Source organism: Plectropomus leopardus, chromosome 24, assembly GCF_026936395.1.
Source record: "Plectropomus leopardus strain MGB_pleo_1.0 chromosome 24, ASM2693639v1, whole genome shotgun sequence".
NCBI classification, from domain to species: Eukaryota; Metazoa; Chordata; class Actinopteri; order Perciformes; family Serranidae; genus Plectropomus; species Plectropomus leopardus.
This window is the reverse complement of record NC_142199.1, coordinates 1,675,206-1,686,471: the sequence shown is the minus strand read 5'-3', so window position 1 is coordinate 1,686,471 and position 11,266 is coordinate 1,675,206. Positions and strand designations below refer to the sequence as shown.

General features: G+C 37.2%; 1 protein-coding gene across 1 annotated transcript in view; it reads right to left on the bottom strand.

Annotated features, from left to right (window-relative positions):
* The window catches only part of crfa4 (cytokine receptor family, class I receptor 4), a 46,600-nt gene that overhangs the window by 3,347 nt on the left and 31,987 nt on the right, over positions 1-11,266 (bottom strand). The window contains exons 6-11 of the mRNA XM_088074672.1: positions 7,819-7,957; positions 5,316-5,485; positions 2,900-3,078; positions 1,594-1,747; positions 948-1,035; positions 163-232 (exon numbers count right to left, since the gene is read on the bottom strand). Of these exons, the coding sequence (XP_087930798.1) occupies positions 163-232; positions 948-1,035; positions 1,594-1,747; positions 2,900-3,078; positions 5,316-5,485; positions 7,819-7,957 (800 nt within the window). The remainder of the gene's footprint in view (positions 1-162; positions 233-947; positions 1,036-1,593; positions 1,748-2,899; positions 3,079-5,315; positions 5,486-7,818; positions 7,958-11,266) is intronic.

The window sequence follows — 11,266 nt, the reverse complement described above, 5'->3', positions numbered from 1 at the left end:
GGAGCGGAGACGAAGAGGAACAGGAGGAAAAGAAACGGAGAGAGAAAATATACAAAAAGATAAATTAAAGAACAGAGCAATAAAAAAGGGGGAAGAAAAAAAGGAGAGAAATGAGAGAAATGAAGGGATTAAAAAGAGCGGAAAAAAGAAGAAAAGTGTCACCTTGAGGAGCAGCGGGTCGATGCCGATGATCCGCGGCTTTGGAATGGGCGGCAGGAAGTAGTCTTTTATTCTGAAGGGTGAAACATAAAGAGAGGATGTCTTAAAATGCCACTCTGCCTGTTCAACCCAAACGACAGAATATATGTTGCATGTTTCTGCAGACCACAAATACATTTTTTTCTTTTGATTATTTTTGGCAGCTTTCTTCCTTATATTTTTTGTAAAAACTCTGCATTTTTTTCCTTTAATATTTTTTTGTTCTTTAAAATTTGTTGGGCCTGCAATTTTTTCCCTTACATTTTTTTAGTGATAATTCTTTTGTTTTTTTCAAATGAGAATTTTAAAGATATGTTTTCTTTAAAACGAGTGGCAAAAAAACCACCAACCTTTAGAAAAGAAACAAACAACAGCATTTAGTGTCAAAAACGCTGATAGAAATGGAACAGAAATGCCACTAAAAACACAATGAACAGTCATGGATGCCATTGGAAATGCAGCAGATGATCACAAAAAATGCATTAAAAAAATTGGCAACACAGCGACAGGTGATCAAAAAACACCAACATTTTTTTGGCATAAATGCTCTGTAAACAAGATGAGGGGTTGCTAATACAAACAAGCATTTTTTTTTTAATAAAGTATTTATCTATCTGCCTATTTTCCACATTCTTCTCAGAGTCAAGCAGTTTTTAAGGTTCCTGATATCAGTAAAAAAACATATGTCTTTCCAGGTTTCAAAGGGTTAAATGTAAAATATAAAATGCATGTCGACTCGCTTTCCTCACCTTCTGCTCTGAGGAATGATTCCTAAAGCGATGACCAGCAGGGCCACGACACCAACTCCTGACACCAGAATCAACACCAGGAGTTTACCTGAAAAAAAAAATCACTTTAACTATTGAAAATAAAAGTACCAAATGTGGAAAAACACATACCCCAAAACATAAATCTATAAGAAAAAAAAATGATAAAAATGGAAAGAAACACACAAAACTCTAAAGAAACCCCTCAAAAATTTTTAAAATAAAAAAAAATCCAAACACTCAAAAGTATTTTAAAAAATGAAAAAAATATTCGATGAATGAAAATAAAAATATAACACCCCCGAAACCCTCAAAAATATTTAAAAAATGAAAATGACTGAAATCAAGAAAAATGAAAAAATTCCAAAGGCCAAAAAGGTCAAAATTATTAAAAAGAAAAAGGAAAACCTCAAATTATTTTTTTTAAAAGAAATATAATACCCCCCAAAAAACTCAAAAATTATTTAAAGAAAAAAAACAAACAAACTCATAACTGTATGAAAAAAGTTGGCACCAGGAGTTTAACCACAGACACTTTGTTAGACCCTCCCACCTGTGCCTCCTCTGCACCTGTGGAACAAAACTGCGTCTATCACATTGCTATGGAAACCCCTCCCTGCCTCGGTACCTGCGGGTGGCCTGGCGGGGATGCTCATCAGCAGCGTGGAGCTCCATCTGCTCCACAGGCCGTAGTTGTGAGAACGGCAGCGAACTCGGACCACGTAGTCACCGACGGGGAGGCCGAGCAGCTTGACGTGAGGCTCCCGCAGAGGGTGCTTCACCTGCGCACACACACAGACACACACCGACATGTCACACACATGTTTATCACATAACTTTTCTCCCAACAGGTTGATAGCATCATTAATTTGACAACTTATTTTAGTCATTACATCCATTACCATCACCATTTATGGTGATAAAATCAAGACTTTTCTGCTGAGTTTAAGGGGTTTTAAATGGTAAACTCTACCTTAGATTGACCAATAAACATCAATAACAGTAAACTTGATGAGTCATAAATATTATAAATAAATAAAAATAAATTAAATAAAAAATACAAAAATGAATAAATAACATGTTGAGCTTTTTAATGGTATTTGGGGAATTTTAAGCCATATTTATCCCATAAAACCCTTTAGTTTAACCATAACACCCCTTTTAAAATATATACCACACAAATGAAACTTGATTTTGATGTCTACCCCTTCCAGATTTAAGTCTTTTCAATTGATTAATAACTTTATGTGTTTTTTTTTACAATGTTTTTTTACACCTAACAACAACAAAACTTTAATGTGTATTAATTTTCTGTCAGTGGACTGATTAATCAGCTAATCATTGCAGCTTAACATTTGCAAATCTTTTTGGTAATTTAATTTATCTTAAAACATTATTTTCTATAAATTCTGCTGTGTTTAAAATCTTAAGTACCTAAAGTGTTAAGACAACCGTAGTGAAGTAAAAAGTATAATATTTCCCTCTGAAATGTGAATGTGAATGTACTTAATTACATTCCAGCTCTGCCTTTTAATAATAGGTTAAATTGACAACACAGAGATTTGTGAAGTCTATTCAAAATTTTAGTTTTTCAAATGGTCAAACTGGTATATAAACCTTTCAGCTTCAACCAAACAACTAAATACATATCTCACTTTTTACTACACGTTTATCCAACAACTGCAATTAAAAATTAATCAGCAGATTCAGATTAATGCATTTTGGGATAAATCCTAAAATTTCTAAAATATCAATTGTAAAAGAAACAGTAAGAAAAGCTCCACATTGACTTTTAGACTTATTCATTTCATGTTAAAAAATAAAAATGAATTATTTCTCATTTTCCATCCTCTGACTGGCAACATGAAAAGCACTTTTACTTTGGAACAAAAGCCATGTTGTTGTGTATTTCCTGTCGGTTATTTCCCGCATACCTTCCAATTGTCGGGCTCGGTCACGCGTCTGTACTGCAGCTCGTACACTAGCGTGATCCAGCCGTACTGCAGGTCCGAGGGCACCGGGTACGCCCAGGACAGCAGGGCGTTGTGGCCCATTTCATCGCCGCCGGCGTCCGTCAGCGTGTAGGTCAGATTCACCGGGGCCTCGGTCTGAACTGCGGACCACAGGAAGTTGAAAAAACAGTTTTACAGAAACAGTTATGTTTCTGCAGCGTCGTTACGTTTCTGCAAACCACAGATACAACCACAAGAAAAAGAGAAACAGGTCCCTAAAAAGACCTATGATCAAGGGGGTTAAAAGGTGCTGGAAAAAAGTGAGTGAGTTGTGAGAAAAACAACAGGACCCTACAAAACTACATTCGGAGGCTAAAAAGAAACACGAAAAAGAGCAACAGGTCCCTAAAAACACCTACATTTTGGGCTTAAAAGCAGATAGAAAAACAGAAACAGGACCCTATAAACATGTTCAGGGACTAGAAAGTCACAAGCAACAGGTCCCTAACAGCCTTTGGGGGATGAAAAGCCACTGGAAAAACAGAAACAGGACCCTAAAATGACATGTAAGATGGCTGAAAAGCCACAGGAAAAAGAGGTCCCTAAAAAACATTAACATCTTGGGGCTAAAAAAGCTGCTGGAAATGCAGTGCAAAACAGCATCCACACCAGATGCTAAAACGTAAAAAAATAATAACATAAAAATAATTAAAAGCACATCTGGTGTCTATATAATTATTCATTTTTGGAGGCTTAAAATCCATAAAAAACAGCGACGATTTTCACATTTTTAACAAACTCCAGAGCAGATTGATGCTGATGAAAACTCGACAGCTTTTCACACCAACACGCGAGAATCGACCTTTGAGTCCCGCGGCGCTGTGCACAATGACTCTGTGTCTGCAGCCGTGGGCCAAGTCCCCCACGAAACAACCATAAGAGCATCAGCCCTGACCTCCGCTGAACAAAACATCACACCAACGCTCACACACACACACACACACACACACACACACACACACACACAAGCACTCTGATGAATCACACACTCTTCACATATGCAGCAGCAGGAAGTGATGAGTCTGAATCTGCAGCGGTGCTTGGATAATGTCACACACTCAGCCCGCCATAAATGAGATTAAGCGCCAGTGGAGGATTCACGCTGTTCCCAGACAGAAGAAGTGCTTTTCATTTTCGTGCATTCATCATGTAAACGAGTTTTTAGAGAATGTCGCTCAGCGAAAGAACAGCCCTGGAAACGTTGAATCTAACTGTGACAAAGAGGCAAAAACGCTGCTAAAAATAGACTCAGTCTGTCCAATGATTAGTGTTGTGTGCATGTATGTGTGTGTGTGTGTGTGTGTGTATGTGCGTGTGTGTAGGTGTGTGTGTATATGTGTGTGTAGGTGTGTAGGTGTGTGTGTGTGTGTGTGTGTGTGTGGGGGGGAGAACTGGCCGTCCCTGTTTTAGTGCTTAGAAATTAATATATATATATAATTGCAAACAAAAATCTGTCTTCTGTCCAAAATAATAAGTTAAATAAATAAAATAAAATAAAATACATTTCAACATTTTTTTTTTAATGCAGAACATATATATTAAAAAAATGACTTAAAAACAAAATTCAAATTAACCCTTTGCAATAGACTTGGTTTGATCAGCTGTAATGAAGAAGAAAAAGCTGTTTTTTAAAACCATAAATTCAAGTTGTTATTTGTATTGATTCTAGGTCATGGTGACCCTGATCTTTTATCACCAAATTCTAATTATTCTAATTTATCCTTGAGTCTAAGTGGACATTTGAGAAATTTGAGAAAATTCCCTGAAAACCTCACGGACATTTTGGATTCACAAGAATGAGATGGAAGCAAGATTGCAGTGACCATGACCTTTGACCACTAAATTCTTATTAGTTAAGTTCATGCCAAATTTGAAGAAATTCTCTCAAGCTGTTTTTGAGATATTGTCACAAGACTACAACAGACACAAGGTCACAGTGACCTTTAACCACCAAAATCTAATCATGTTTATCGCTGAGTCCAAATGGACATTTGTGCCAAATCTGAAAAACCTGCCTCAAGGTGTTCTTAAAATATTACATTCATTAAAGTGAAACACACAAGGTCATAGTGACCTTGATCTTTAACCAGTGACAACCAAAGTCCTATCAGCTCAACCTTGAGTAAAAATGGACTTTGGTGCCGAATTTCATGACATTCCCTCAAGGCCTTCTTGAGATATCACTTTCATGAGAATGAGAACGATGCAAGGTCACAGTGGCCTTGACCTTTGACCACCAAATTTCAAACATCTCATTATTAAAGCCAAGGGGACGTTTTCCTCATAAAACCTATGTTCTGATGAGCAGCTTGGGCCTGCAGAGCGCCACGGTCCTCACCTATCTCTGCCACGTCCAGGCAGTGCTCCTGGGAGGTGTAGTTCCCGTGGGCCGTGACGGCGGTCACGTTCAGACAGTAGATCTTCCAGATGGATGTATGGCTGCTGTCGAAGTGGCAGCTGTTGGGGCCGGCGGTCACGTAGTCCGGACACTCGTATTTGGGCCCCTTACTGTGAAAAATCAGAGGAAAGTTTTCGATTTACAGGTTAATATGTCGCTTGGGGCGTGGAGATCTGTTTCATCTTACCATCTATTTTAATTTAAAAAATCCCTTATTATTTTTTTTCTCGTCAAATTAAAAACATCATTTTTGGCATTTTTCCATTTCTTTTCTACCTTGAAAAACTGTCTTAACTTGAAATTCTTTTCATTTATGAATCTTTCATACAAATATGTAGCCTTAAGTGATTCAAATCTCAAAACTAAAACAACACAGACAAAAAAAATACGTTGACTTAAAAAACGAATTACATTTTTGCAAACAACAAATCAAAACACGAAAATATTGCAATGCATAAATTAGAAATAACCAAAAATCCTTGAGACATCCTAAAAACAGAGAAAAGTGCTAAAATGTCTGAAATCCTAGAGACATCATAAATCCTAAAAATGTCAGAAAATCTGAGAGCGTCCTTAAATTACCCAAACAGCCTAAAGTCAGAGAAATGTCACAATGTCCTACAAACACCCCAAAATCGTGGAGACGTCCTGAAATGCTGGACAAGTCCTAAAATCAGAGAGATGTCCTTAAATCCTTAAAAACAACCTAAAGCAGAAAAATGTCCTACAATCCTAGAAATGTCCCACAATCCTAGAAATGTCCTAAAATCAGAGAAATGTCCAAATATTAGACAAACATCCAAAATCCTAAAAACATGCTAAAAACCAAAGAAGAGCCCTAAAATCCTAGAAATGTCCCAAAGTCCCAGAAACATCACAAACAATCACAGTAACTCCCTAAAATCTGTTAAACACCCTAAAATCAGAGAAAAGCTCTAAAGTCTGAGAAACATCCCAAAATCTTAGAAATGTCCTAAAATCTGGCCCCTGTCGTCCTGTCATTTTGCAGAAGTGGCCCCCAGGTAAAGCCAGCTGAGTGTCCCTGTATGATCTAAATTCTGCAGCAGACTCTGAGTCTCTTTATCAAATTTGAAAACTAATCTGTTTAAGCATCTCTCTTCAAACTGTTCAGTGTCTTTTTTCTTCTCACATAATCCCAGATTTACATCTGCGCGAGGGAACGCAACAACAATCGATGCCGCGTCGGGTCAATCCAATTTGTCCCGATTACTGAGAGCGGTTTCTCCGCTGTGTGTGTGCGGGCAGTGGGGCCGGGGCCACGTGAGGCCGCTCTCAGGAGCCCCGAGCTGCTGCGGAGTATCGACGTGTTAAAAGCTTCACGGGGAGGTGGAGCACGACCAATCAAAGTGCACTGAAATGTGACCCAGAAACTTTAGTCTGCTTTTGATCTGAGGATGTTTTTCCCCGTTTGAGCTCTTTAAGTCAAACTTAATGCTGCGGAAAATTAAAGCTGAATCAAACTATTGTACTTTTCCCTTACTGTGTCATGGAAACACGGAAAATAATCTCACATACTCAGACTTCAAGATGTCTGAGGCCTGACAGCAGTGGTGAAGGAATGATTCAGATCCTTTACTAAAGTGAAAATACTAATACCACCCTGTAAAACTACTCTATTACAAGTAAAGGTCCACCATTGAAAATATTACTAAAGTAAAAGTAAGTGTGATCAGGGAATATACTTTTTTTAAAACTGAAATTATAAAAAACAAGGAGAACAAAAAAACACAAAATTATATTAAAAAAAGACAAAATACAACCAAAAGTAAAGAGTAAAATCCCATTTATAAAAAATAGGAGAAAAAACACCCCAAAAGCCCTTAAAATTATTTTTAAAAATGTCATATAACAACCAAAAAACTCAAAATTATTTGATCAAAAAATGAGAAAAATACATTTTACAAAGGAAAAACACCACTAAGGCTCAACATTGAGGAAGAAAAAACACCCCGTCAAAAATAGGGGAAAAACACAAAAACTCTTCCAAACTATTTAAAAATTACTTAAACCCAAAAAAACTAAAAAAAAAAAACAAAAACAAACTAATTTTCATGTTTGTTTTTAACTTTTTGTTTTGTTTTGCTTTGCTTATTTTTAGGTAATTTATATATTTAAAATTATACTACAGAAAAAAGAGACATATTTTTCTTAATTTTCAGCACTTTTTCGCAGTCATTGTCATGTTTGTTTTTAACTTTTTGTTTTGTTTTGTTTTGCTAATTTTTAGGTTATGGTTTTTGTAACTTTTTAATAATTTCTTGCCAATTTTGGGGTATTGTCTTGCTGAGTACAGCACTGCATTATGTGAGTAAAAATAAAAAAATAAAAAATAAATACTGCTGTTAAATAATGGGAAACAATCTGAAATCAATAATAAAGTAAATACTCAAAGTTATACGCAGAGTGTGTGTTGTGAACGTACTCTTTGGAGTAGGTGAGGACGTAGGTGACCGTCTCTCCGTTAGTCAGGTTGTCCAGCGGATGCCACCAGCAGCTGAAGTCCTCCATGTTGGGCGAGCGGCAGAAATAGATGTGAGGCCTCGTCGTCACAGCAACCTCCTCTGTGGAGAAAAGAAAAAAAAAATCACAAAGTCAAGTCAGTGGGAGTCCGTTTCCACGGACGCACCAGATCACTTTTTCTTTTTCTTTTTTTTGCCTTCAGATTTTCTTTAGGTGCACAGTAGATAATGGCCATAATTCAGATTCTCTTTGGCTCGGCACTCGATAAAAAGGGACTTCAATAGCAAAGAAATGATTGCTGAGTGCAGTTTGTCACTATGTGAGGGGTCACACAAGACTTTATTGAACAGAAAAGAACAACATAGACAGCATGTTGTTCAGTCGTATCCTGAAATTCGTTAGTCTTTTCTGCCGGCACAGACTGAAAAGACAAAGACGGCAGAGAAATGCAAACTGTAGCTTAGACAGTGAATGGACAGATGAAGGTGACACAGAGTCCGCAGAGAGAGGACACATTACATGTGATGCAAGAACATGTTCTGTGAGGTCACGGTGACCTTAAACCACCAAAATCTAATCAGTTCATCCTTCAATATCCTGGAATCCTGGTAAGGTCCTAAAATCTTAGGAACATCCGAATAAAATCTAAAATCCTGCATTTTTTCCTAAAATCCCAAATGCCTGAAATCCTGCATCCTAGAATCCTGATAGTGTCCTAAAATCCTAGAAATGTCCTAATATTCATGAAACATCCGAAATCCTAGAAATGTCTGAAAAGCCTAGAAACATCCTAAAATACAAGCCTAGAAACATCCTTAAGTACTAGAAATGTCCTGAAATCCTGGTAACATCCTTGAATCCTAGAAATGCATGAAATAGTTGAAATCTCCTAAAATCCAAGAAACTTTCTAAAATCCAAGAAACTTTCTAAAATCCTGCAAACGACCCAAAATCCAAGAAATTTCTGAAAATAGTTGAAATTTCCTAAAATCCAAGAAATTTCTGAAAATAGTTGAAATCTCCTAAAATCCAAGAAACTTTCTAAAATCCTATAAATGTCCTAGAATCCCAGAAAGGTCCTCAAATCCTGTAAATGTCCTCAAATCCTGTAAATGTCCTCAAATCCTGTAAATGTCCTAAAATCCTCAAAACATCCAAAAATCCTCCAAAACATCCTAAAATCCAAGAAACATTTTCAAATCAAATGTCCTGATTTCCTAGAAATGTCCCCGAGTCCTGGTAATGCCCAAAATTACTAGAAATGTCTTGAAATTCCAGAAATGTCTTAAAGCCTGAGAAATGTCCTGTAATCATAGAAACATGTGTTGGACTGCTGCGATTGGCACCTGGTCTGCTGTCATTTTTTAAAACACAAAAACAACACAAACTAAAGAAAACACCAGCAAGTGTTTGGAAACATTTGTGGTCCGCTGGAGTTAACGGCACGCCGCTGACACGGCTCCAGAGCTGACTTTTGGAGGGAAAGTCCAAAAACAAGTAACAAGAGGGCATCAGGAGACACACACACACACTCACACACACTCACACACACACACTCACACACACTCACACACACACACACACACACACACACAACCACAGGTCTCATGATGACAGTGGTTCAGAGCAGCGATGGAAAATTGTTCAGCGTCGGTAATCAGCAGCAGGTCAGAACAGTCCTGCAGCAACACAGCGACACGCTCAGCAACTAGAGGTCAGACTCTGATCTCCACAGTTTTTTTTTAGGATTATTATGTTTAAGCCATTTTCACAATTAAAGGGTCAGTTCACCCCAAAGTTGCTGACCTGTGGTGCCATATAGTGGAACTACATACATCTGAAAAACTCGACAGCCGTGTCTCTTTACAGAAACGGTGGATTATCTTGAGTAACTAGGTAATGATTTCTGGAAAGAGACACGGCTGTTGAGTTTTTCCAAATATTTTCTTTTAGTTTTCTAGTGCCATCTAGCTCCATGATATTGGAGAGATGGCAGACATTTCCATGTCCTATATTTTCAATACTCAACATTCTAGATTTTATAGAATAATTTTTATTTTTTAAACTTTCTTTTTTTCCAGGTCATTTTCTTATTTTTATTTTTATTTTTCCTGCTACTTTTCATGTCCTTTTTTCATATTTTTGTCTACTACAAACTTTTAAACTTGATTTTACATAATTTTAAATTACTTTTTCATTTTTGCAACTCTGGTCTCCAATTTTAATTTTTTAAAAATAATTTAGTAATTGATTTTACCTTATATATCTCATCTCTTTCCTCTTTTATTGTAAACCTGTATTTTTTTATTATGTTTTTAGATTTTATTGCTCTGTAAAGCACTTTGAATTGCCCTGTTGTATGAAAGGTGCTACAAAGATAAAGCTGCCTTGCCATGCCATGCCTATTTTTTTGTGCTAATTTTCAGGTCATTTTCCTTCTTTGTTTTGTTAATTTTTGTACTAACATTCAGGTTATTTTCTTTATTTTTAATTTTGTTGTTTATTTTTGTGCTAATTTTTAGGTCATTTTCTTTTTTAATTTATTTTTTGTTTATTTTTATTGCCTTTTTACTAATTTCTTACTCATTTTTTCACAAGTTCCTCTCAAGTTTCTCTTCCCATGTCCTTTTTTTCCCAAGGGTTAAGGTTAAATGAATATTACGTTAAATATTCCAATATATGACCAATATATAATACTGGTAATCACGTCGAGCTTTACAAACTGCACAACCCGTTTGATCGAGACTCCAAACAAAAGTACAATATTTGGGGTGAGACTATAAATTAAAACGTATTTTCACACCAAGATATTCAAATAAAACTTGATAAAGTGGACCTTGACTTTGGCCTCTCGTGAAGTTTGCTCAGTTGGATCTGTAGATGTTAAAACTACATTTTTATCCACAACAGCTGAGCGAACTCTCTGACATACGAGGACGGTCCAAAGTCGGTCTCAGCTGGCCCTTAAGCTGCGACTGTTTGGTCAAACTACAAAGACGTGGCATCCTTGAGAGAGCATCAGAACAGGGAGACTTCATGTGGTCTCCGCAGATCGCAGCAGCAGCGGGAGGCGAGCAGTAATCCATGAGAGAATGCGTGGATCTGCAGAGCGAGGCCAGCGGGGAAACAAAGGCCTGTTGTGTTGGCCGTAAGAAGCTCAGAGTGCCGCGCTGCAGGGACTTTCTAATCAACAAGCTTCTTGGAAAGAGAGAGAGAAAGGACGCATGCTGTGCAGCAATAAAACTGGACTAATTCATAGCTGCAGCCAATCAGAGTGGCCCAAAGTTTCACGGCTGTGTCAGGTTTAATGCATCACTGTGCCAAGTGCAACAGGAGGGAGCATCATTCTTATAAAACACCACACCGCCGATTATCAGCCTCTCAGGTGCTTTTCATTAGGATTTTTCTGA